The sequence below is a fragment of the Lagopus leucura genome, unplaced genomic scaffold (genome assembly GCF_019238085.1).
Source record: "Lagopus leucura isolate 7727_CA_CO unplaced genomic scaffold, USGS_WTPT01 Super-Scaffold_100009, whole genome shotgun sequence".
NCBI lineage: Eukaryota > Metazoa > Chordata > Aves > Galliformes > Phasianidae > Lagopus > Lagopus leucura.
Genome location: NW_024962266.1, coordinates 8,967,018 through 8,992,616, shown reverse-complemented (window position 1 = coordinate 8,992,616; position 25,599 = coordinate 8,967,018). Strand labels below are relative to the sequence as shown.

General features: G+C 37.1%; 1 protein-coding gene across 1 annotated transcript; it reads left to right on the top strand.

Moving 5' to 3' along the window:
- Positions 1 to 244: 244 nt before the first annotated feature.
- KIF14 (kinesin family member 14) lies at positions 245 to 25,195 on the top strand. The gene is made up of 30 exons (XM_042873575.1): positions 245 to 890; positions 1,801 to 2,962; positions 3,850 to 4,104; positions 5,335 to 5,422; positions 6,204 to 6,302; positions 7,684 to 7,736; positions 8,275 to 8,305; positions 8,636 to 8,743; positions 9,619 to 9,735; positions 10,333 to 10,451; positions 11,208 to 11,380; positions 12,003 to 12,150; positions 12,252 to 12,315; positions 12,514 to 12,698; positions 13,204 to 13,306; positions 13,505 to 13,665; positions 14,473 to 14,620; positions 15,217 to 15,369; positions 15,713 to 15,839; positions 16,449 to 16,542; positions 17,403 to 17,541; positions 18,430 to 18,530; positions 20,049 to 20,143; positions 20,888 to 21,109; positions 21,259 to 21,443; positions 21,827 to 21,985; positions 22,908 to 23,027; positions 23,658 to 23,732; positions 24,323 to 24,458; positions 24,592 to 25,195. Exons 1-30 carry the CDS (start codon positions 245 to 247, stop codon positions 24,984 to 24,986), a joined length of 5,661 nt encoding a protein of 1,886 aa, XP_042729509.1. The 3' UTR covers positions 24,987 to 25,195.
- Positions 25,196 to 25,599: the final 404 nt, after the last annotated feature.

The window sequence follows — 25,599 nt, the reverse complement described above, 5'->3', positions numbered from 1 at the left end:
AGTTGTTAATATGTAAGTGATCATATCCATTTGCTACTCGTTTATGTGTAATTCTTGTCTTTCTCTGGCACTGGTTTTCTTCCAGGAAACCAGACCAAAGCTATGAAAATAGCGTTACTTAGAGTGGTGGTAGCAAGTGTTGGGATAGCTGGTGTTACTACATGTTACTACTTATCGTCCACGGTTGGAGGTTGGTCATAAGTGAAACTTCCTTTTTATGTTGTTTTAGACTGAGGCTCGAGAAATGACGGTTGGTATCTTTTTCCATTGCTTTGGCTTTTGTCTCCCTCTGCTGGGCGCTTTAAAAACGTCTCAGTTGCTTCTAAACGCAGTACTTAGAAATTTACGCAGCAAACGTGTCGTAAAACGTTTTCAGCCTTCAGGGAACGCCCGCTGTGCTTCTGTAGAGACGTCACGAGACGATGACGCGCTCCCCCGCGCGCGCCGTGTCCCGCCGTGCTGTGAGGCGCAGCCTGGCTTCGTGCCGCCGCCGTGCTGCGCGAGGGGCGCCCGGACTGCGCGGCGCTCGCGGTGCTTTTCCGCGGCCCGGCCCCGCCGCCGGCGGCGCAGAGACTACGGGCCGCCTCGGCCCCGCCCCTCCGTGACGCCGCTCCCGGCGCGAGCCAATCCCCCGGGCCCGGCACATTCAAACGGGGCGGGAGGAGGACGCGAACCGTGGTCGGGGCGCGCGGAGGCGAGACGGAGGGTGAGCGGGGCGGCCGAGGGGAGGGCCGGGGCTTCGCTTCCTGTCGCAGCGGGGATGGGTCTCCCTCAGGCTGCCCGCAGGGGACGGGCCGTTGCTGGGGCGGCCGGTCCCGGCGCGGCTCGGGGGCTGAGGGTGCGCGCTCCGAAAGCTGTAACTGTGAAGTGTAGCGTTAAAGGAAACTGCCGTTGGAGCAGCGCTTAGCCTGACGCTTCCTCGTCGCCAGAGATCCCTTTTTTCCCCGTCCGCTCCCTTTTTCTGCCTGCTGACGATACGATTCTGGGAGAATCGAAAGGCGGGTGACTTCTTGTTGGCATTTCACGGCAGTTTGGTAGCAGCTGACAGGTGTGCAGGGGGTGGTGATGGCGGACCTGTAACGGTGTGTTCCTGTGGAGGCTGGGCGGGTACGGCTTCCCGCTCTGCGGGAGAAGCAGCGTGATTTCGTTGTCTGCTTGCTTTTAAGACGAGTAATGTGAAAAAGACGATAGCCATACCGCTTTTCTTTCATCCCTTGGCTTAGTTGTCTTGTGCCTTTGCCGTGTGAGAATGGAATAGAGTAGTCTAAAATAAGATCTTGTATGAAATATCTTTATTAACATATTTTGTTACTACGTTTCATGTTGTGCATCAGAATCCCGGTAGAACCTGCTTTGTTTGCAGTGTTCTGCTGTTAACGGTGTTGTTCTGTTGGTATCTGTCAAACACCACAGGTGTGAGCAGTTCTGAGTGATGGAGGCACGACTTCATGTTCCCTTTGCTTAGGAGTCCGTGGGACTCGCCTGAGATTATGTCTGTGCTCATCTTTGTTACTAAGTAATCCCTTTGGTCTTTGCACTGATGCTGCTTCTTTCTGATGTTTCTGAAGCAAATGGTAGAACTCCATAAAAGGAGTCAAATAGCTGGTGAAAATAGTCACTCAAATATAAATTAGTATTTAAGTACTGGATGTAAAATAAAGGATGCTGATTGTTACTGATATCTGGGAACATACATTTACTTCAGTATATGTGAGGAGCTGCCAGTGCCCTGAAGTATAACTCACATCTGTCATAAACATCATAAAATTCTTACTTTATCTTTCCAGGTTCTGTGAGAAGAAGCAACTAAGTATAATATTTTAGGAAGCAGCTGTATTTACTGTAGTCCTCATGTTAACTTGTTTGAAGACAAAATGCCTGTTCACATAGTTTCTGTAAGCAAGACCTATAAAGTACCATGTACTACCACTTCGCAGAAGATAGCTTCGCAAAATGCCTTAGCTAGCAGCAAAATGTTGGAGCAGCAACTGGCATCAAAGGTATCAGAAGAAGACCAGGACAGTCTTCTGTCGCGTTCTCAGAATAAGTCTGAGGAAGCAAATAGGACCTATGTGATTTCGGCCTGTAAAAATGTGGATGATGCATCGCTTACACTGAAACCTCAGGACAGATTAACGCTCCAGAGGAGAACTAGAACAAGCAAAAATTTGGCATCAAGTAGTGAACAATCTGGTAAAAATACACCCCAGGGCACAGAGAATAAGCAAATGGAGAAAAGGCTTACCCTGCAGAGGCGTGTGAAGAGTGGCTCTGTAGAAAAGAGTACAATTAATGGGAATACCATGTCTGGTGCAGAAAACAGTGTCTTTGATCCTGAAGGAAAATATAAGATTGCACTTCAACGTGGTATTAGTAATAATGATACCCGTTATATTAAACCAAGCTGTAAGTTAGCTGAGAGTCAACAAGTTATAAAGTTGAGTTATCAGTCTAATAGCAAGGATTTGTTTGGCGATGTTGAAAACAGTGGCTGTGTGCACTCAAAATGTAGGACGAGCGCTGCTGATGCAAAACTTGAAAAAGAAGTGCCAATATCAGAACAAATAGCTACCTCAAAATATGTTAATCAGATATCAGGAGAGCAGCTAAACAAACAAGGAGATACAAGAAGAATGGATAGAAAGCCAAGGTTACAACAGTTAAAGCATAACAGCTTGGAAAGACCAAGGACGCCAACAAAAGCTTGGACAGAAGAATTTAAGCTTACACCAAAGAACAGCACTTTTCAGGTTAAGTCATCTCTATCTGCTTCAAGTAAACAAACAGCCAATCTTCCAACTGTGTCAGGAAAGAAAACAAGCTCTCCTCCTGTGGGTAGAAGTGCAAAAGCAGACGAGAATGCTGAAATTCTAGCTGAAAGCAACAGCATTGAGAAAGATATTTTCAAAGTAGAAAACAGTAAAGTCGTCGTAGCTGTGCGTGTGCGGCCTTTCAGTAGCAGGTTTGTATCATAGTCTTGTCTCTGATGCTGCCTAATACCTTCTATATTTTTTTCTGGACTCAGCTGGGGCAGAGTTGATTGTCTTCACAGCGCCTGATATGAGGCTGTGTTTTGGCTTTACGAGTAAACCAGTGTTGATAACACAAATGTTTTATCGGTTGCTAAAACACAGAGCCAAGGGCATTTCAGTTTCTCAGCTTCTGGTGCTGTCCTGCCAGCAAGGGGCTGAGGGTCACAGGAGATGGGAGGGAACGGAACCAGGGCTTAAGCTGGCCAAAGGGATATTCCATACCACTCAGTGTCATGTGAAAAAACTAAGGGGGGTTGGCTGGATGGGCAGCTGCTGCTGGGGAGTAGCTGGGCACTGGTTGGTGAGTGGTGAGCAATTGTGTTGTCCATCGCTTGGTTTGTGAATACATATTATGTTATTATCACAACCCATGTGTTCTACTTCATTGTTTTTTTTGTTTTGCTTTGCTTTATCATCTTCTCCCATCCTGCTGGGAGGGGAGAGCATGTGAAAAGCTGCTCAGCACCAGCTGAGCTGATTGGGTTGAACAACAACAGCAGTGTATATTGGTTTCCGTCTTGTTTTTTTGGTTTTTATTTTTCCATAGGCTCAATAATGTTTAATACATAGCAAAATTAGCAAATATTTCTACATCAAGGTAAAGGTTTTAAGAGGCTGAATTTGTTTTATTGCAGCTTGAGTCTGTTCTTTAGGTAGTCATTATTTGAAGTATTTTGAGCTTGAATGCTTTTAATTTTTTTTTAACTGATGATTGCCCATCTTTTTATTTTCATGAAGAAATTAACTGAAGAAGCTGATGTAAGGAATGTAGCTTACCCTTTTTCATCTTTGTATTTATTTTTGTTCTTCCATTCAGAGAGAAAAATGAGAACTTGCTCCCTGTGGTATCTATGAGCGGATCAGAGACATCTGTACGAAATCCAAGCACAAACCAACTCTACACCTTCAGTTATGACTTCTCTTTTTGGTCTTTTGACAAGTGTCATCCTAACTTTGCAAGCCAAGAAATGATTTACAAAACTTTGGCATTGCCGCTACTGGAAAGAGCTTTTGAGGGGTACAACACTTGTCTTTTTGCTTATGGGCAGACTGGCTCTGGAAAATCATACACGTAAGTTCCTAAATACAATTCTTACAGGCTTACTATTCAACGTGAAGTATGAAAAGAGATTGTGCTATATATTAGCTATTAAAATGTATTAAATATTGTCACATGTTTTAAAAGAATAAAACAGAGAGACATTAATATTTACACTTAGTACAGGTAACACTGTCCCAGTATTTGCTTTTATGTATCTGATGTTGACTGCAACCAACCAACCAAACAAACAAAAAAAAAAACCAAAAACTTTACACTATCCCAGACAAATAGTATTTTGGGATTTGATAGCCAAGCCTATGTACCTTGTGTGTATTTTTCACTAGAATGCCTGGAAAGCTTTTTCTTTTCAACCACACATCTATTAAAACCATTTCCATGTTCTTTATAATTCTGGTGAAGTGTTTTAAAATTTTAAATGTGTAGTTGAGGATCCGAAATGTTTTTATCCAATTTAGCATCATGTGATGTTTCTATTCTCTTAATCATAGATATGTAACATTCACAGAGGCATGATTGTCTTTTTAAGTGGGATCTTAAAATGTACCTGTAGTATTTACTTGCTTTGGCCTAGAAGAAGATATGCTCAGTACTATTGCAGTTGTTATCCTATTTATAGTATTCTTTTCCTGTGCTTTCAGATTTAAAAAAAAAAAAAAAAAAATCGCTTACCTTCAACCCTTTCTGTATTTTTAGCAAGGCTGAAATTAGTATCAGTAATAACTGTGTCCTCAGGTCTTATATATGCAACAGTATTCTCACAACTATGTTGTGTAGCTGTGTGAGCTTAGTCTCTGGACTGTAGCTGAATCAGGACGGAATGCTGGTTTTCTGCTGTGGCAGAGTTGAACAGGAAACAACTAGGATAGGGAGAAGGGCTTGAGTTATACACTGATGGGATGCAGAGGATGGTATACATACATGTAGATATCAAACATAAATAGATAAAATTCTTGTTTATAGTACTTGTTTATAGTCCTTTTTCAGTTGTTCTAGAATTTCTCTTTGTGTTTTCAACCCATTTCTCAAGGGGGTGAGTCAAGAAAATCATGACAGATCTCAAATATAATCTCGTCCACCCCCCTGCTCAAACAATTGTCAACTTAAATCAAGTTTATTTCATAACTAGTTACTTCTAGTACTTAAAGAAGCATGTGATGTTTTAAATCCATGTGTACAAATAATATTAAAATTAGCTATAAGGAGTTAGAAAATGAAACTAACATTTTTTAATAACTACAGGATGATGGGCTTTGGTGAAGACCGGGGGATAATTCCAAGACTTTGTGAAGATCTTTTCACTCGGATAGCACAGATGGACCAGCAACAGGTAGGATGATTATGCAGCTCAGGTTATGCAGAATTGTGAGTAGAGTGGTTCAGTTCAGTATCTTTACCTGTTTGATTCTTTTGCTTTATACCCTCATGTTTATCTGCTTATTGATGCCTACATTTTATTGCTGATACAAATCTTTCTGCTAGTAGCTCTGAATAGCAGATTTCTTTGACTAGTCCAAATCAACATTTGTTTTGCTTCATTAGTGACAGTGTTGTTTAAAAAAATGTAACATAGAATAAAATTTAAAGCATGTGAATTCATCTTTTAGTGCTGTCCCACAGCAGTCTGAAATCTGCTTGAGGAGTTTTCCAATTCTGATTTTCTACTTCAGTATTCCTGGTGAAATTACTTAAAGGAAAGTTCAGTTATCCCCACCTGAATTGTTAGCATTCTAAAAAATCTCGCTGTAAGTAATGTTTCCTTCTCTGTTTTGAGAATAGACCTTTATTTGTACGTAACTCTGTATGACAGAGAGGGCTTTGTAATAGAAGGTGAGATTTTTTAATTGAGATCACAGTTTCTTTTGATTGTAATTCCTATCCAAATCAAATCTTGTTAAGTGGATTAGTAAGCAGTTGTGACCATTTCCATAGTGCCTTAAAGAAGGGTTACGTTCTGTTCCTCTCAAATTTAATTGGTGTAGCAGTGGTAAGCTTAGGGAATCATAATGGACAGCAGGATCTCATCATCTGTGTTAGTTTTCAAGGGAGAAAGAACGTTTGAAAGTGTCTTGGACAAGATGAATGAACCTTGTTGTTGTTGTTATTATTAGGTCTTGTATCACCTTGAAATGAGCTATTTTGAAGTTTACAATGAGAAAATTCATGATCTCCTTGTCTTCAAAGCTGAAAGCAGACAGAAGAAACAGCCAGTAAGTTGCCCTCAGAAACAAATATATACACAATGTCAAAACAGTGTTGTGTTTTTTGTTTTTTTTTTTTTGTAAATGGTCATGTATAGTGGATGAGTGATTATCTTTGTTATCTAAGTGCTTCAGATTGCTAATAAGATTCAAGGTAAACAAAACCTTGCTTGCATGACTCGATGGGTGGCAAGGCATATAAATGGCTTTTGTGTGTATGTATGTGTATATGTATGAATATATACAGCATTGAGAACAGCTTTTAAACCATTCAAAACATCTTTTGAGCCAGCACTCTCCTTAGTTCTTGATTCTATTGACTTGCCCATTCACTTCTGAAAATATTTGTTTATTATTATATATATTAATATATTAATATATATATATTAATATATTATATATTATATAAAAAAATTATTTGCAAAGGGAGAATTCCTATCCACTTAGTTTCTTTTGTGTGTTTATGTTGCTCAGGTATAGAAAAGTATTGTGCAAAAGCTTAGGGAAAAATGGCTAACTTCATGCAGGTATTTTGCCCTGGGTAATGTACTGCTTAGAGTTCCAGGGCTGGCAGGAAGTTCCTTTGTTTTGTTTGTTGTTGCTGTTATTTGGTTTTACTTTTGTTTTATTTCTTAAGAAACTGGAATGGGGGTGGATGGGGGCATTCAGTAATCTAAGTAACTAGTTAAGGATTGTTAGTGAAAACTAGCTTAGCTCATTTTAATATAAGGAATTCATCACGCTAGATTTATTAAAAAACTAAAGTAAACAACATCAACAAAAAAATCCACCTGCTAAAAAACCACCTGCTTTCTGTGCTTGGCAGTATTGAGCAGTGCACTGTCCAAATCTTGTTTGTAAACCGTGAGTTTTAGTTTGGGAGAGAAGATAAAGTGTATTTGACTTGCTGTTGAAATAAGTCATTTATCCAAAACTACAGATTGTTGTCAACTAGTCAGGTAGAAGTAAAGACTACCTGGTATGGTTTACAGCAGGTGTACATTCAGCTGAGTTTTGTCTGTGGTTTTGAGCCAAACTGTTTAAGTTGAAAACGTATATTGCGGCATCACTGGTGGTGGTTTTTTTAAATATAAATCTTTAATTTAATATCGTAGTTACTTTGTAGTTTTATCCAAATATTCTTGGAGGTAGCTCTGTGAGCTATAATCTAGAGCAACTGCTATGATTTCTTGTGCAGGTAGAAACACTCAGCCGTTGCTATTATCCTGAAAACATTGTTGTAGATGATGATAACCAACAAAATCTAGCATGAGACTTTGTGTTAAGCATGTACAGAAACTGCCTCTTATTTCTAAGATAATTCTAAGTAATGCACACTTAATAGGTTGTTTTCTTTTTTTTTTTTTTTTTCCTCTGATGTTCTTTCCAGCTTCGTGTAAGAGAACATCCAGTGTTAGGACCATATGTGGAAGACCTAACAGTGTAAGTCTTAACTATTCTCGGAAGTAGTTCCTACATCAGAAAGTGCTGCTTTACTGTGTGAGTGACATCACTGGCTCTGTTTGCCCTAAGAGGTTGTGGAGTCTCACTCCTTGGCAATCTTCTAAAGCTGTTTAGATGTGCAGCTTGTTCTTTGAGGCCTCCTTGAGCAGGAGGTTGGGTCAGATGATCTCCAGAGGTCCCCTCCAACCTTAAGCAATTTGTGATTTAGTAGATGCACAGCATAGACCTGGCATACTGTGTTATTATCTTGAGATTCTAAGTTTTTGTGCTCACCAGAGAATTAGACAGTATCTTAATTTCACACAGTCTAGCTTGGCTTGCTGTATTTCCATTGGCTATAATACAATTAGAATTATTTTACAGTCCTTAGAAACAATGGCAGTCTCAGGACAACTGCAACTTTTGTGATGTATTGGTATTTTCTCCTTAACTTAAGAAGTATTTCAAAATGCACACAATAGGTAAAATTGTTGAAAGACGAGTCTGAATCTTATTTTTTCCCCTCCTCTCACTTTAGGAATGTTGTCAGTTCTTACTCAGATATCCAGGTAAGAGTTGTTCAGTTGTATTTCTACTCCCTTATTCCTTTGCTGAAAGCAAAATTCCATGGAAGGGAAGAAAAAGGTTTGCAGGTTGCTCAGCACTCTGACGTTTCAGCAGATGTAAAAGTACAGCAAGCACCAGTCCTGTGCCTTGGAGCTGAGCAGACACGTACAAACATCATGCTCTTAATATAGTGAAGTTGTGATTCCACCCGTATGGATCCATCATCTGTGTCAATAATTTGATTTGCAAATATTTTAAACTGCAGTTAACTCCCCAGAGTGCACCAAAAAGTTGATTTTTTTTTTTTTTTTTTTTTTTCTTTCCTCCTACAGAGTTGGCTTGAACTGGGAAATAAGCAGAGAGCAACAGCTGCTACAGTAATGAATGACAAAAGTTCTAGATCTCATTCTGTCCTCACTCTTGTTATGACACAAACCAAGGTATTGCTGGGTGTTTTATTCTGAATTATCTGTTCAACTCACATAGTAGAAAATTGTTTTGAGCGCTGCCTAGAAAATGGGGCAAGTATACATGAATGGATGCATTTTAACATGGGTTTCTACATAGTTAAATTGTTGTGTTGTTTTTTTTTTTTTTTTCCACATACTTTGAGTATGTTCTGTTATCTCTGTGCTTGTATGTATTTATAGAAATCATATAAATACGCCTAGATTGACAGATCTAGGAGTGGTTTTAAGTAGTTCAGGACACCCGTGTCATCCTTTCATCTCTGGGATACAGGCACTACAACTTCCTGTTTGATTTACAGGTACTTAAGAGACAAAACCTGACTTAGTGAGATAATACTGACTTAGTGAGATAAAATAAGTGGAGCTCCTCAGAAGTCTAGTGACTGATAGTTTTCTCATTTACAAGTAACTTGGGTGTGGCTTTTTGTTCTTTAATTGTCCTTAATTGTCCTCTGCCCAATTACTTGAGCCCTGTTATCCTTCAGCTCACTCTTCACAACACTAGATTTTCTTCTATCAGGATTAGTTCTAAGATCTTCCCCCTGGTTGTTTAGATGATAGAGGCAACAGTCAAGCATGAGCACTGAGCTGTAGTTTTAAATGTCTGTTTTTGTGCAGTTCTTGCTTATGCAATTATGCACATGTAAACTCTTGATGCTATGGTTCATTGTGTGGACTTAATCTCCTTAATGGGATGTACATGAAAGTATCCTGTCAAAAAGTAAATAGTAATGTTAATGTTTTTTGGTTTATTTATTTGTTATAAAGTGAAAAGCTTGGTCAATCTCTGCTTGTCCTCAGATATTTTATACTGAGTTAAAAGCAGAGTTCTCCAATTTTTCCAGGTAAAGTTTGTGGATGAAGAGCAACGTGATCACAGGCTTACCAGCCATGTAAATCTAATTGATTTAGCTGGCAGTGAATGCTGCTCTACAGCTCAGACCACTGGAGAAAGGCTGAAGGTAAATCACAACTTGATATCTGTGGGGAGGAAAAAGATTTTCTTCACAGAGTGCCTCTAACCTTTAACTCTGAAATATCCTCCTCTACCAAGGCTTTTGGACAAGAGTTGTCATAAAAGGACATGTAGCCCTTATGCTTATAAGTTTTTTGTACAGTATTTTGCCAATGAGGGCAAGCAGCCTTAAAGTGTGTTTTGACTGATTTGTATGGCAGGCCAGATCTCGCCCGGGAGAGCACTCCCTTTGCTGTGCAGGCCTAATGATCCTCTGACAGGCGTAAGAGTGAATGAGCATGAGCAGCTGACTTGCAAATTAGTGAATCAGATTTTGCACAGTTGGGACTTCGCCATTTTTGGAATTTAAATAAATAGAGTTCCTATTCAGAGACAACTTGTCAACCTGCCTATGTTAGGTTAATAGTTCTTAAGACTATTAAAGACCAGGGTCTCTTATTTCCAAGAGAAGAAGAGTACTTTTGCATCTTGTTTTTTAATCAGTGGTAACATTTGATACAGTATGCATTAAATAAGCATGAGTAAATCAACAGCATCACACAAGCAAATACAATTGTAGGTTTTTTATTTTTGCTTTGTGTAGGAGGGTGTGAGTATTAATAAATCACTGTTAACCCTTGGAAAAGTCATTTCTGCACTCTCCAAGCTGTCACGAAATGGGAAGAAAACTTTCATTCCTTACCGGGAATCTGTCCTTACTTGGTATGTATGCTCCAGGCTTTTTTTTTTATGTGGCAGTAAAAGGTTTTCTTGGGTTGTGAATTCTCCTTTCAGAAGCTATTCCTTCCTTTTCCCTCTGTGCGGAAGTAGATTGGTAGGAGGAGCTGGGTAGGTATAATTATTCAATCTCTGATTTGGGGCTTAGTACACTTATTGTCTCTCTTCTTCCGTGTGTGTTACAGAAGATGTTAGTACGTCTATCGGACTGCATCCTCACTTTGGTGCTGCTCCTAGTCCATCTTACCACTGAAGTAATTCTGTATCTCTTTTGCATTTTGTATGGTCTATTTTTTAATTACTCTCTTGTTATGTTGTCATGCATCAAAACCTTGAGTTCTGTAATGCTGCTAGTGTTAATTGTGACAGGATTGCTATGAAGTGTTTTACATGATTTGAACTGAGGCATGTGCTTCGGTGGCATAGCAGAAAAATTATTCCCCCATAATGGTGCTATTTCCAAAGTAATATTCAGGTAAAGAAAAAACTTTGAACATGTGGCTTGCTCTTAGAGCAATTTGTATGTTTCTGCACCCAGAGCAATTTTCCTTTCTGCTTAGACATCTGAAACTTGCTCACCAGAATGGCATACAAGGAGAAATAAACTAGCCTTCTGAATCAAGTAAAGAGCAATATGACCTTTGTGTTCTAAGTTAGCTGACAATCACACTCTAACTACTCTCAAAGTAGCAAGATACAGGTATTTTGTATGATGTACTTCTAATTTCCCATCAAATAAAGGTTATTAAAAGAAAGCCTTGGTGGAAATTCACAAACTGCTATGATTGCCACAATAAGTCCAGCTGCCAGCAGTACAGAAGAAACACTCAGCACTCTTCGCTATGCAAAACAAGCATGTTCAATTATCAACGTGGCTAAAGTAAATGAAGATGTGAATGCCAAGTTAATCAGAGGTGAGGTTGACATCTGCAGTCTTTAAGACCTTTCTTCATTTCTATTAAATTTACTGCTCCTTGAGAGACATGAATACTAATAATTGTGCTGACTGACCACTGATTTCTTTACTCTTCAAATGTTTTCTAATCAATTTTGTTTAGAAAGTCAGACACTATCATCTTTGAGGAAGTTTTTCAGTTTCGTGAACTCTTTAAAATAGGGATACTTTTATAAATAGCAGTTTGGTGTGCCCCCAAAGTAACACTCACCTTTGAGTATTGGTTGTGTTCACTTTTCTTAATACATGCTATTCAACTGCTCTGTAATCTTAAAAATAATTTTCCTCTCTGCTTTTTGTGTATAAACCCTTAACTAGGCTACTAGGATATATTTTTCTTCCTAACATTATGCTGCTTTGTGAGTTGTGGGTGGTTTTCTCCTGTGTGTTTTCAGTTGTTTTAATTTTTGTTATACAAAGGTACAACAATCTCTTTAGCTACAATTGAGAACCTGGAATAGGGAAAGATGTTTTGCTTGTCTTTAAGATATCGGGATGAATATTCTAGTATTGTTCTGAAATATCTAAACTCTATCGTATCTCTAGTTTTTTGTTATTTGGTTTTGGTTTGCCTAATGTAGAGCTGAGAGCTGAAATTGAAAAACTGAAGGCAGCTCAGAAGAGTGCTCAGAACAGGGATCCTGAAAAATACAGACATTATTTGCAAGAAATAACATCTCTGAGGATAAAATTGCACCAGCAGGAAAGGGACATGACAGAAATGCAAAGGTAAGGTAGTCAATAACGTGTGTTTAAATAGCAAATAGTAAAATCTATATACTTCAAACTTGTTCTTAAGGCAGTGTTATATTTTCCCTTAATATGTTAAGGGCTTGGAAAGCGAAATTTGAGCAAGCAGAAAAAAGAAAACTAGAAGATATAAAAGAATTGCAGGTATGTTTTTTTTTCTTTCACTTTCCCCTTCACTTTACATAGCAAATAATAGAGGAAAGATGACATCAGCAATCCTTGCAGAAGAATTAGAGTACTTTCAAGATTTGCTTTCCTCAATGCTGGTTTTTTTTTATTAACAGAATGATGTAGATATTGGGATAGATAAAATAATCTTTTTTGCTGACATCTTTTATCTAGAAAGCAGGAATTGCATTCAAAATGGACAATCGTTTACCAAACCTTGTCAATCTGAATGAAGATCCCCAGCTTTCTGAAGTGCTGCTGTATATGATTAAAGAAGGAGAAACTACAGTTGGAAGGTATACAGCAAATTCAAAACATGACATCCAGCTTTCTGGCGTACTAATTGCTGATGATCATTGGTATGTAGTATTCTTTGAGGTTTTTTTTTCTTTTATTATCTATGCCAAATTAGGAAGTACTTTTGATCTTGGCTTTGCTTTTGGAGTTGCTCTTCCTTCTGGCAGTAGCAAAATATGGCTTTCTAACTACAGAAGATAATTTTTCCGGTGTTCACTGATTAAGGAAGCTTGCTTCTATTTCTCCTTAGTAAGGTATTAAGCTAAGCAGTTCAATTTTGTTGTATGTTTTATTAATGTATTGAAATCTATTCTATTCGTGTAAAAATCTTGCACAAGATCCTGATCTAATGATTCTGAGTATGATAATTCTTTCCCATTGAACTTAATACTTAGTGAAATGCCTTTACAATTCTCACTGTGTAATGTTTGTGTAATGTTGTAACTAAACAATACAAAGACAATTTGCATCCAGAAAAAGGAAAATAAGACACTGTATAAAGTATTGATTTTTAGTCTATTGCAATTAACATAAGCTACTGATGTAACAAATGTTTGTTGTTTTCAGTGTTATAAAAAATACTGCCGGCCATGTGAGTATTATTCCACTGAGAGAAGCTAAGACATACATAAATGGGAACTGCATTGTAAACCCAACAGTTCTGCATCATGTGAGTAGCTGACTTCATAACAGAGGAATGTATGCACCTGTGGATTTTGTAGCTGTATTCTTATTCCAATTTCAGAGTACAGTTTTTCTTAGAGGGCTCTGATACAATTAAATTCTTCTCAATTTCTACTCCTATCGTCTCTGTTTCAAGCCCGTAAATCTAAAAGTTATTATAAATTTTTTTTCTCCTCCCCTGTAGGGTGATCGAGTGATCCTTGGTGGAGATCATTACTTCAGATTTAATCATCCAGTAGAGGTTCAGAAGATTAAAGGGCCATCCTGTGGAACTACACTTTTGCACGATGGTCCGAAAGACTTTGAATTTGCGAAGAATGAGCTGCTTGTTGCACAGAGAGCACAGTGCGTACCTCCTTTTATTTCCTTTTACTAAGTCACGGTTGTTACTGCAACTCTCAAGTAGCTTGAAGTGGTAAGAAACTTATGACCACTCATTATTCTGGTCTATGTGAAAACTGGAAAATGGAATGTTTATTATTAACTCATTTTGTAATGGGAACACAACTTCCAGACATATCTGAAGTTTACTGTTTACTTTTAAGAGGTGATACCACAATTTAGTCCACTTGCCGAGGATGCTGGCCACTACTGTAGAAAAGGTTAAACTACAGAGATCCCCAAATTAGTGTATCTCTTCAGTTGCACTGTATCCCCAAATATATAATGTCAGAAACCTGCTTGTGAGATTTCAGACAAGCTGAAAAACATATTCTACAAAAATGAGATCGATGTTACAACTTGGGTCAAATGTGGTGCTGGAGAATTTGAGAAAAGGCTACGTTATTCTTACTTGCTTCTTTCTTGGGAATTATTAAACTGCAAGTTGCATTGACTTAAAATATACTTTTCTGCATCTTAATATGATTTTGTGAGTTTCTGTTACAGTTCTTAATTTTGTGAAAGAGATGTAATGAAGTAAAACTGGAAGTTAAGAAGAATGTAAAATACTTTTTCCCTTTCCACCTGTGTCTATTTTCTCTACGAAATGAGAAATACCTAGGTAAAATATGGAAGTTGTAAAATACTTCTTAACTGTTAACACTGGAGACTATTTAGCATTATTCCTTCTGTCACAATACAAGTGGGTAAGATTAACCTCTATGCAGCCTGTAAGAGATTAAAGCCAGCATTCTAAATGTGTACTTTTAGGCTTGAATCAGAAATTGAAGAGGCACGACTCAAAGCCAAGGAAGAAATGATGCAAAGTGTCCAAATCGCAAAAGAAATGGTTCAACAAGAACTGACATCACAAAAAGAAGCTTATGAAAGCAAAATAAAGTCACTGGAAGCAGAGGTGGTGAGTTGCCACTGCATTTTTATAGAAAACTTACCAATAAAACAGTAAATCAGAAGGTAGTAAAACAAAAACATTAGTATGCCAGGAGGTATTTGTTGTGTGTTATATTATGGGTTTTTTTGTTGTTTTTTTTCTCTTCTTGTCTTGCATACTGTAACTATATCTTAGGGAGTGCTGACCCTTGTTCTTCATTTAGAAAATAAATACAAAAATGAAGTCACGATTATTAACTCAAGAAGTTAAGTAGGTATTCTCTTCAGAATTATCCTAGAAATTTTGCTGTATATAATTTTTAATGCATTATAATTATATAATTATCAATTATAATTGTGTAATAATATGTGTAATTAGTCATGAAACAAAATAATCCTGTGTAAATTTGATGGAAGTGTAACTCGTATATGAACTAACATAGATACAAAATTTTATTCTGTATGTCTTCTAAGTTGTATTATTCTAGTATGTGTTGTTCTCAATAGGGGCTGCTTGTTCTCAATGTATTGAAGTGAAAATAAACCTTAATATCCGCTTAGGGAGCGGATCAGAAATACTTTAGCAGTGGCATACCTCTTTCTGTCTGTCCTTGATTATGTTAGAGGGAAGAATCTCGTAAGAAGGAAGTGCAAGAACTGAACAATCAAAAGGCTGCAAGTAAAATACAGGAATTAGAGAAGGCAAAGCAAAATCTTGAGCTAGAACTACACTTCAACAAGAAGCGCTTGGAAATGGAGACCCTAGCTACTAAGCAGGTATTTATAAAACAAGAGAGTAAGGTCTCTTAAGAATAAATGTAGTATTAGTCTTTTTTACACTGGTGTTCATGTGTCTGATTTCTGCAACAACTACTATTTCATTGCTTGTTTTTTATGCTACTTCTCTTTTATTTCTGTATTTCTTTTAAACGTTTCAGTATCTAACCAAAACAAGAAACCTGCCAAAGATGGAAGATGAAGGGTTACATACTGATGGCAGATGTGGAAGATGCATTTGATTCTGTTGCAGAAGTCCTTAAAGTAACAGCAGAAAAACTAAGTATAAACATAAGTAAGCACTCTTGAGATTCATACCATCTTTTTTTTCTCTCTTCCTTAGGCTTTGGAAGATCATACTATTCATCATGCAAAAATACTTAAAGCTCTAGAAGATGAGAAACAGAAGATTGCTGAAGAAATTCAAAACCTTCAGAAGAATCGTGCAAGTGGGAATAGAACTGTGAATAGTAAGTATGTACTTAATGTTGCAGGAGCAGTAATTTCTCTTTTGCACAGTTGACTTGGATTTAATGAGTGTGGATCCTGAACTGATTTTCTTCCTCCAATGCTTTTTTAACAAACATGAAAATTAAGAGTCTTATGGCTGCTACCATCCTTTACTTTTCTGAAACAATGGCTCCGAGACAGTGCTAAAATCTCAGGGTGGTTTGGTGGGTTCCCAGCTAGTCTATATTTACCCTAATTACTTAAGATTTCTTTCTCAGTCTGGCTGAACTAGTTAGGAGTTAATCCACTGGAGAAACTGGAGTAACAATTGCTTCTGTTTAGTCTCCTGTATCAGATTAGCTTACTCTATAGTATGTGATGTGAAGTTGTTATTTTTTACATACCCTTCTCTTGGTTGATTTTTCTTTTATTTTTTCCAAGTGTTGTCTATCTGGGAAGTTTATTTTTTTTTCCTCTCCCCTCCTTACTGAGAAAATGCAGAGCAGCTAAATGGTTAAATTCCACACAAGATGCCATGTGTGGTTTTGTTTTGTGTTTTAAACCTTTAAGTTGTTGCATTACACTACTTGATCATTATGTATGTTATTAAACATTTTATTCTTCATTAGCTCCTCTTAGCTGGAATTCTTTGAAGTTATCTGTGATGATCAAAGAGGCCAACACCATTAGTAGTGAATTAGGGAAAAACACTGTTTTTAACAGGTAAGTGTCTGAGTGACCTGGTTATAAGTGCATGTGGTGGGGATTCTAGAAGTGCAATCAGCTATTTGATGTTCTTTGAACAGATTTCTGAAGATGACAGATCACTTTTCCCACCTAGCTCTGGAGGAATGTGTAACTTAGTTGTGTTACTTTGAAATCAAGTTACGTTTACGTTAGGCAGTTCATCTTGGATCAAGCATGCTTTGGGGGTGAATGATGCCTACGTCCATCGTGTGTCAGCTCACGTATCAGAGAGGTCCGAAGGCATATGAAATACATCACTCATTTTGATGAAACTTCTGATCTTGGAGATGTTTTTTCAATGGAAATTATTCTAATTTTGGGCAAAATTGAACCAGGACGTATGTGTCAGCCACTATGATGTAGCCCTATAAACTTAACCCAATAGGGGTAGTTTGAAGTGAAAACCTGAGGGCATGCATGCACTGGATATTGAGCACTTGAGACCAGTTGTTTCTATATAATGGCCAGATATCCTTAGCAGGAGTGCAGATACAGTGCAGGAGAATCTCTGCAGTAAACATGGCTACAATAGTAGGGATGAGTGGGTGTTTTACTGTGGCTTTCAGATGTTTCTGGCAACAGAAATTTATAGCACATATTTGGTTTCGAGTTTCTTGAGACCTAGGAATTAGTATGGGGTTATGACTGCAAGGATTTTTTTTTTTCTCTTTTAAATATAAATGTATTTAAAATGGAAACTAATATTTGTATTTTATAAGAAACATGGTGTCCTAAACTATTACTGGGCTTGTAATCAAATGTTTCGTCTCTGTATGATCTACCTACAGGTACTTCATATTTACTTTTTTTTTTTTCTTATTTCCTCAAATTCTCAGGCATGACAAAATTGATGATAAAACAGGATTGGTGTCTTCTGTCCAAGTACAGGTTCGTAACATCAAACTGCGCATAGCAACTTTCTGGAGCCTGGAGAAATTTGAATGCAAACTAGCAGCTATGAAAGAACTCTATGAGGTCAGTAAGAACTTAGGCAAATCCACTAACTAATGAGCAGTAACATTTTGTTGAAGATATTGCAGTAATCATATAAGGAGAGTCTTGGGTTTGTGGTTTTTTTTTTTTTTTTTTTTTTTGGTTTTAAAAAAAAAAAAAAAAACCACAACAAAACCCTCAATATATACCTATATGTGTGTGTGTATATTATCTAATTTGTTGTATATGTATGTTTGGTTTTTGATATATGTATATCAGAAATTTAAATTCTTTCCCTGCCTTGATCAAAAGGGAAAAAATAAATAACAAAGCAAAACCAGAAAACAATGGAAGAGAAAACATTCCTTTACAATGTAGTTCTGAGAGATGCAAAAATTTCCAGTGCTAGAAGTATACTGTGTTTATTACTAAAATCTGTTTGACTCTTGACAAAAGCAGAGATTGTGTCAAATGCAAAAATATGGCTAAAACCACTACAAATTTATTTATTTTTATATCTGCTTTTGTGTGAATTACATACGCGGAATTTGAATAGATGTTGTCATATGGAGAGAGCTGGGAAGATTTTTACTTGGTATTCCTGTATCCTGTATCTGAAGATGCTGAACAGCAGAGTGTCTTCACTATATGTCTCTTGTTTCATTTTGCATTTTAAAAATTTGCATCTCAACCTAAATGTCAGTTAGTTATTTTTTTAAATTACACATTTCCTAACAAAAAGTAAAACATTAAGGGGGATTGGACTCAATGATCTCTGGAGGTTCCTTCCAGCCCCTACAATTCTGTGGTTCTGTGATTAAATCTACTGCTGTACAGCAGAGCATGATGTCTTCATCCTGGTATTGTGTGCTTTATTATCTCTCAGTTTCTACTTAACCTTCCTTCTCCTCTGTTTCCTATATTTCCCAGAGTAATGATAGCAATAAAGCTGCTGATGTATTTTATGACCCTGCTGATGAGTGGGAACCTGACCTTTCAGATGCCTCAGTTTCTTCTCTTTCCGGAAGAAGGTGATCATTTGGAATTCCTTCACCACTGTTCAATGCAAATCAGAAGTTACTTTGCATAATTATACTTCTGTGCCACTCAATCTTTTATTTATATTTTTTTGGTTTAGATTATCATAATGCCAAACCTACAAATTAGATGAAAAATTAAATTAAAACCAAATTAATGTAAAAGAAAACGTATGTGAGGAATGGGGAGGTTAATACTAAGTGTGAAATCTTACTGTGTTTTACTGTGTTCCCTTGCGAAATGTGTTTTAATATGCAATGTGTTGTCAATGTAATAATAAGAATTGCATTCTCACTGAAGCAGTTTGGAAGATGAAACAGTAGTATTTCTGAGCTTGTGCAAAGCAATGGATGAGTAATCAGTGCCAGCAGGCTTTGTGTGTAACGGTTGACGATCAGCTGATGATAAAAGCTGTTCTTAATTAACTTCTCAGAGCCATCTCCAGAAACTGATCAATTTACCTCTAGCATAGGATTTTTGATTAACCTGCGGAGAACCTGATGTAAGGTACAATGCGTGTTCAATTAGTCGCACAAGCTGTCGTGAATAGGCACTTAAATTGCTGTTACCATCCTTACTTTTCCCATACACCATGTTAGTGAGATCTTCTATTTGCCCATTATCTTATTTTTCCAAAATGGACAAGAAATAAAGGGAAAAGAGGCTCCCCCAGACCCAAAAGTGCATTTGGCCAAAACGTGTGTGAGGCTTTGCGAATCAAGTTTTTAGGTATCGGTACGGAGCAAAATATATTGTTGTTCAGGTTTTACTCATGGCTCTTTAATACAACAGCAATATTTTTTAAAAATGAATTGCAGCTGATCTGAAAACCTTGTGTTTGAAGTTTCAGTCTTGTAACAGTGTTTGTGATTCTAGAATTGTGCAAATTGTTGGTTGTAATACGAATGCTAACTGATGCTTCCTTACAGCTCTGCAAGTGGGTTGCAGCTGATTATTGTTATTTTGCTGTAAAGCAGGTCGCTTCAGCTGATGGTAAAATGGTGATCATTCCAAGTAAACAAGTCTGAAAAGAACACAATGAATAAACGGTTTTTTTTTAGTCTAAATATTAAATAATGTTGGAACACTTTGCCTTGTCTGAAGCTTCTGGATAGTATCCTAATGTTGTAGGTGTGTATTCTTGAACCTCAGAAGTGTACTTGTCCTCATTCTGCCTCTAGAAACAACCAAATGAGAAAACAAAGAGAAACTGGCTTCCTTGCTGCATTGTCAGCAGCTGGCTTGTGTCAGTCATGCATACTGGTGAATGAAATAGAATTCCATGTGTTAAGCTAAGATTTGGTGTTGGTGTTTGTGTAGTGCAAGGGAGCAAGAAGGACAGGCTATCTCGGGTTCTGTGTTAACGAGTTCAACGAATTGAAAGTGTGTGTATATGTAAATATATATATACACACAATTGCCTGGTGGATATTAACATTCACTGATCCTTCAGTAAGAACTTGGAGTGAGATACTTTAAGTTCTTAATATATTGACACTCATCCTTTCCAGAAGTAGGAGTTTCATGAAGAACAAGAGAATTTCTGGATGTTTGTCTGGTATAAAGTTGCAGCCAATGCAGAACACACGAGCATCCTATATATCAGGTATTTGTATGGCAGATCACTGTTCACTTTATACTGAGAACTTGGAAATACTACTTAGTATAATGCATGAACTTGCAATAATCATGGGGGACAAAATGGAAAGTGTCCCGATCGTAATGTATCTATGCTCAGAATGCTAATCTGTTAACAGTGGATCTTTTTCTTTGTTTCTATAGTTATGCTTTCTTAGGATAAAAGCTTCTAACCACCACTTGAAACTGCTTTTTTGGGTTGTTTTTTTTTGTTTTTCTTAATGAGAGTTTTACTTGCAATGTTACTACGCTTAACTGGAGGTTTACGGGAGAATGATGATAGTTCAAGAAACAAACTGCCAGTGGCTGAATGCTGGTACAGTTGTTTGGAGAATGTGCTTGGATCTTTGCTATTCGTTTAGCTGCTAAGGTTTGCCCTGGCTCTTTGTCAGGTTTTATAAATCTTGTTTTTCCCCAGATGCTTCAGTCTTCCAAATGTGCTTATGTAGTTATTGTAGGTTGGCTTGTTTTCTTCGTTTTCTGTCTATGTTTTCCATTGTTGGAAATGTTGGATTTACGTTACAGAATTTCACTATGAAATCTGTACTGACTAATCCTAAAAATTGTGCAGAATTGTGTATACACTTTTTTTTTTAAACTTGCATGTCTGGCAGTTAAACATTTCTAAAGAAACAATGCACAATGGTTAGATTTTCTGTCTGCTTATTTCTGTGGAGTTTCATGCCTATGTATTTTAATTTATACCGTACAGGTGCACAGAATAAATCCAGCATATGTCCGAACTTTTTTGATTCTCTTCTTCCGGGAATTTGCAAAGAAGCTATAAGTTCAGCTTTAGATTTACTGGAACAGAATCATGAAGGAGGAAAGAGCATTGCTGATCATCTCCTGAGTAATTTGCTTACAATTTCTTCAGGAGTTTCTGCCATTTCTAAAGCCTATGAGCAGCAAGATGAAGACTGTCAAAAAAATTGTAAGTCTGGCTTTCATAACCTTTAAGATAAACGTTACCGGTGAATTGCCTTTCAGATGTGCAACCATATGTGAGGTGATGGGAAGAATAAACATTCCTACTTCCATTTGTTGAGGAGACATTCTGAAAATCTCCTATTTCTTTTGTAGTTATCTCTCTTGACCATGATGCTCATTTGTACGGCATCAAAATTACCTCTGCTTTTGACCAGCTTGTGGTACTGATCAAGACTTGGCTTAACAATGTGCAGAAGTGCATTGGATCTATGAAGACTAATGAAGAAATAAAACAGGAAGTAAAGAACTTGGGAGGTTATTTACAGTTACTGTTGCAGGTAAAGTATGTGTCTTGGGAAAAAAGAGAATGTGGCTCAGCTGCTGTGTAGAGAAATCCTGTGTATTAAAGTAATGTTAACTATATATGCTAAAAACAGCCTAATGTCTAGCTGTCACTGCTGTGCTTTTCATCATGATACAGCATTACAAGCTGCCTGAAGGCTAATTCTATTAAAAGTGTTTAGTATAATATTATCATGTCTCTTTAAGGTTATGAGATATTGGCTTCTATCTGCAGTAGAGAAACAGGTGCAAGTGGGAAAATATGAAGCTGAAAATGCAATGAGCTATTTGGCATTACAAACTTGCACTACACAAAGTGTGTGCTCTTTGAACATATATACTTTCTAGTTTCAATGAATGACATGCTTTTATTTCTAAGGGATGTTCTTCAGATATATCCTCAATGGTAACAGAAGCACAGAGCAAAGTCAACGAAGCAGTAAAACAGACGATGAAATGCATAGGACACCTGGCTGTATTCACAAGAACTGATATTTCCTTTTTTGAAGAGAACACTATTTCTACAGTCAGTTTACAGGTGAAAAAGTTTAATAGTAATAATGACTTTCTAGGTAAGTACGAGAAATACTTGAGCACGAAGGCTTGTCCCAAACAATATCTTTTGAGGAGTTCTTGTTTTCTTTACTCTTATGTATCTTAAAAAGTAGGACCTAATTATGAAGTAATTTTAGTGTTGACGTTCACAGTTGTTTTGAGTAGTTGTGATTGTAAGTCTGATGGTTACATTAAACAATTTAAGAAATGGAATAAAGTTTTGAGTTCATCTAATACTTTATTTTTATGAAGATGAGTATATGTTCATACTTGTAGTACTGGAAGAGAAAAAATAAAATTCAAAACTACCAAACATGTCCAAATCACACAATCAAGAAGTTCTGAACTTTTAAGTGTGTACAACTTTCATGCACAAATAAGAATGGTATACTTTCAGGATTGCATCTGCACTGAGTTCATACAAGTAGGCACATTTCAACAAGTTCAATATTTTTATCAAGAGTCTCTGTTGATAACACACTGAATTTTCAGAAATCTGAATAAAATTAAAAGGAGCCTCTGTTGTTCGAGAATCACACTTGGCCAAATAGGCCAGCAATGAACAATTGCGTAGAAAACAAAAACAAAAACAAGTGTATTTCTAGTCCATTATGGAAAGTCCATTTTGTTTCCAAGGTGTAGTGGAAATGCTAACTGCATTTCAGGGTTGGCAGTGGAGGCAAGGGTATCTTGCTGGAGATCCCTTCATATCTGAGGCCTTTCAAGGGTAAGCAAATTTCCCCTTAGTTTCTGCGCCTATGGCTGTTTAGTTTGAGGAAGTACTCACTTGCTGCAGCCAGGAACTTTGCTACTCTGCTGTCATTGCTGCATTTTCCTTTGTGTTACAGTGTTACACGTGGCCATATGAGTTCCTTTAATCATGTTTTGACTCTCTGCTTTACAAGGACTTTATACACGCTGTTTACGATGGAGTAGGCTCGGGGTTGGAGTTGCTTACAAACACTGTACAAGAAAAAGCAAGAATGATGCAGAAAGAACTAGTGAAACAATATCCACAAAATGAGGTGAGATAATATTAAAATTAGAAATTACTGGTGTGTTTTTAGAGATGCTTTACCATATTGCTTTATTCTTCTGTAGTTCTTTCTGGAAAGTTTGTGTGGAATAAATTTACAGTGAGTAGCAGAAGTATGAGATAAGAGAGATGGAAGTCTTGCAGAAATTTTTTTCATGTTTCTAGCAAAAGGAGTTGTACAAACTGCGTTCCAAATCACACTTGCTGCAGGTTATTTTTTACTGGCAGGAGCCTTGTCTATGCTTTGTGGTTAAATAATGTTTTAACTGATGTCTCCAGCTACTGTGAAGTCAGAGAGAGAACACAAGAGTTTGAGCTTATACCACTGCTTAAAATGGCAGTGGCATAATAATTATAGGAGAACCTTTCTTTAATGGACACTTAAGTTTGCTCATTTGGTTCTCCTATATTAAGGACTTACATGAAATTTTGCAGATATGTTAACTGGTGGAGAACAACGTAAACCATTTTATTTTTAAAAATTCCATCTTATGTTGCAAAAAATTGCTTTTGCTTTTAAGTATTATCCATATTGGTGTGCTCTTTGTTCTGCTTCTGAAATATTGTTGTACTTCTCCTGTGCCTTGACTCAAATGTACTATGTAATATTCCTTTGTAGATTCAAAGTCAAATTAAGGACAATGCTTTGGCTTTAGCCAGATTCCTTGAAAGTAATGTCTCTCATTGCAGAAAGGTAAGTAAAATATTTCACCAGATTTGTGCTTTGAAATTGGATTTTAAACTAAAAAGGTGCATTTAACAAACAAACAAAAAAAGTGAGATAACTTTTCATATACTTACATAACTTTCATAAACTTTCATATTCCACTTCTTCCCTTAAGGGCATTCTTGTGTTTAGAACACCGCAGCTTTTCTGGCCACTGCATTTCCACTTAAAAGTGCTTGATTTTATTTACTGTTTCTAGGGTTATTTATATATTCTTCTGTCTTTGTTCATTAATGGCCTGAAGTTCAGAAATTTTAGTGAAACTGGGTAACTACTGCAATAATTAATTGCTGTTGTTGCTGGTTATTTGAATTAAAAGCTAGGGGAGAGAACTTAATCTACCTTCTGAGAACCAAGCCTTTCTTGCGATTTTAGTTACCTTGTTTGTTTTCCCTCCTGTCAAGACTTCTTCCCAGAGCTTTTCAATAATCTAACATCCCTTTTATTCAGTGTTTCAATGGTCTACTTTTGTGTGACTAAGTCTGGAACAGTGTGTTAACTATTAAGGATTGCTGTCGTGTATTTGGGTCTCTTTAAATTACTGTTTGTTAATACAGGAAAGAATACAGTCTCACTTAGCAGAAGAATGGCTATCTCAGGAAATAAAGAGAAGCACTAACATCGCTGCGAAATATGTGGAACTGGAGCGGTGTCTATCTGAAGTGCATCAGATTGTTTCTTCTACCTTACAAGGTATTTACCTGAATTATTACCTACCTAGCTAATAACTTGTAGACTAAAGGCGATCTGTATAGTAAGGAGAAGGAAGGCTGCTTGGTCTCTTCTTGTGGAATACTACCTTTCATTCTGTTTTTGTTTCTCACAGGGTCGTTCAGAAACACGAGCCAGCTCAGGAGCTTTGCGGGAGAGATTTCTATCATAGCTGGATATTTTAACAATTATTTCAGTTTACTTGCATTGTCTTCTGCTTCTGCAAACAATCCTTTCCAGAAAACAACAATGCCGTTTATGAACTTAGATGAATTGGACTCTCTTGTTGATTCACTTATTTTGAGTTTTGAACTTGAACAAGGACAGCTAAAACCGAGATCTCAGGTTGCTTGTAAAGAAACTACTGAGACTGAAGGAAGACGAGTTGAAACAGGTGAAGCAGAACTTTCTTGGAAACAGAAGGGAGTTCCAAAACATGCATATAAACTCCAGTCACCGCCTGCACTTTCAGGGGAGCTCTCACCTGATAGGGTGATAGAGTGGGTATAAAATACTGCTATCAAGAATTCAGGGAAATGTTTTTTTCTTTCCGTGAAGTGAAGGTAACATATTACTGAATGCTAATACATACTGCAGTATTGGTTAGTAAATGGTATGAAAATAATAACTTCATTGTATGATATTAAGTGCCTAGAATTTCCCAAGGAAAAAAAAGAAATTTAAGACAGAGTTTAAAATATAGTTTTTTTGTGTTAATAAAAAAAAGGAATTTTCTATTAAATAAGCTTATAAGAAATAATTAAATGCAAAAGTTTGGGGGAAAAAAGCGATGAACAACCAAAGAAAACAGCACTGAAATAGAACTTGATACGATGTGAAGATACTAAAAACCGGTGGGGAAAAAACAGGGAACAGTATAAACATGTTAGGACACTGCATCTTTTCCTTTTATGCCTTCAACTTAGGTGCCTAAAGTTAGGAGTAAGGGCAGTTGGGAATAAGTTAGATGATACGGGTACCTATTTTTATTTTTTCTTAATATTGTTCTCTGCATTATGACCCAGTAGGGCTACAGCAGCTGGAAGGTGTTTTTTATGCCTTTCACTGATTGAAATACCAACTTCATTTAAAAAGCAGACAAAAAAAAAAAAAAAACAAAAAC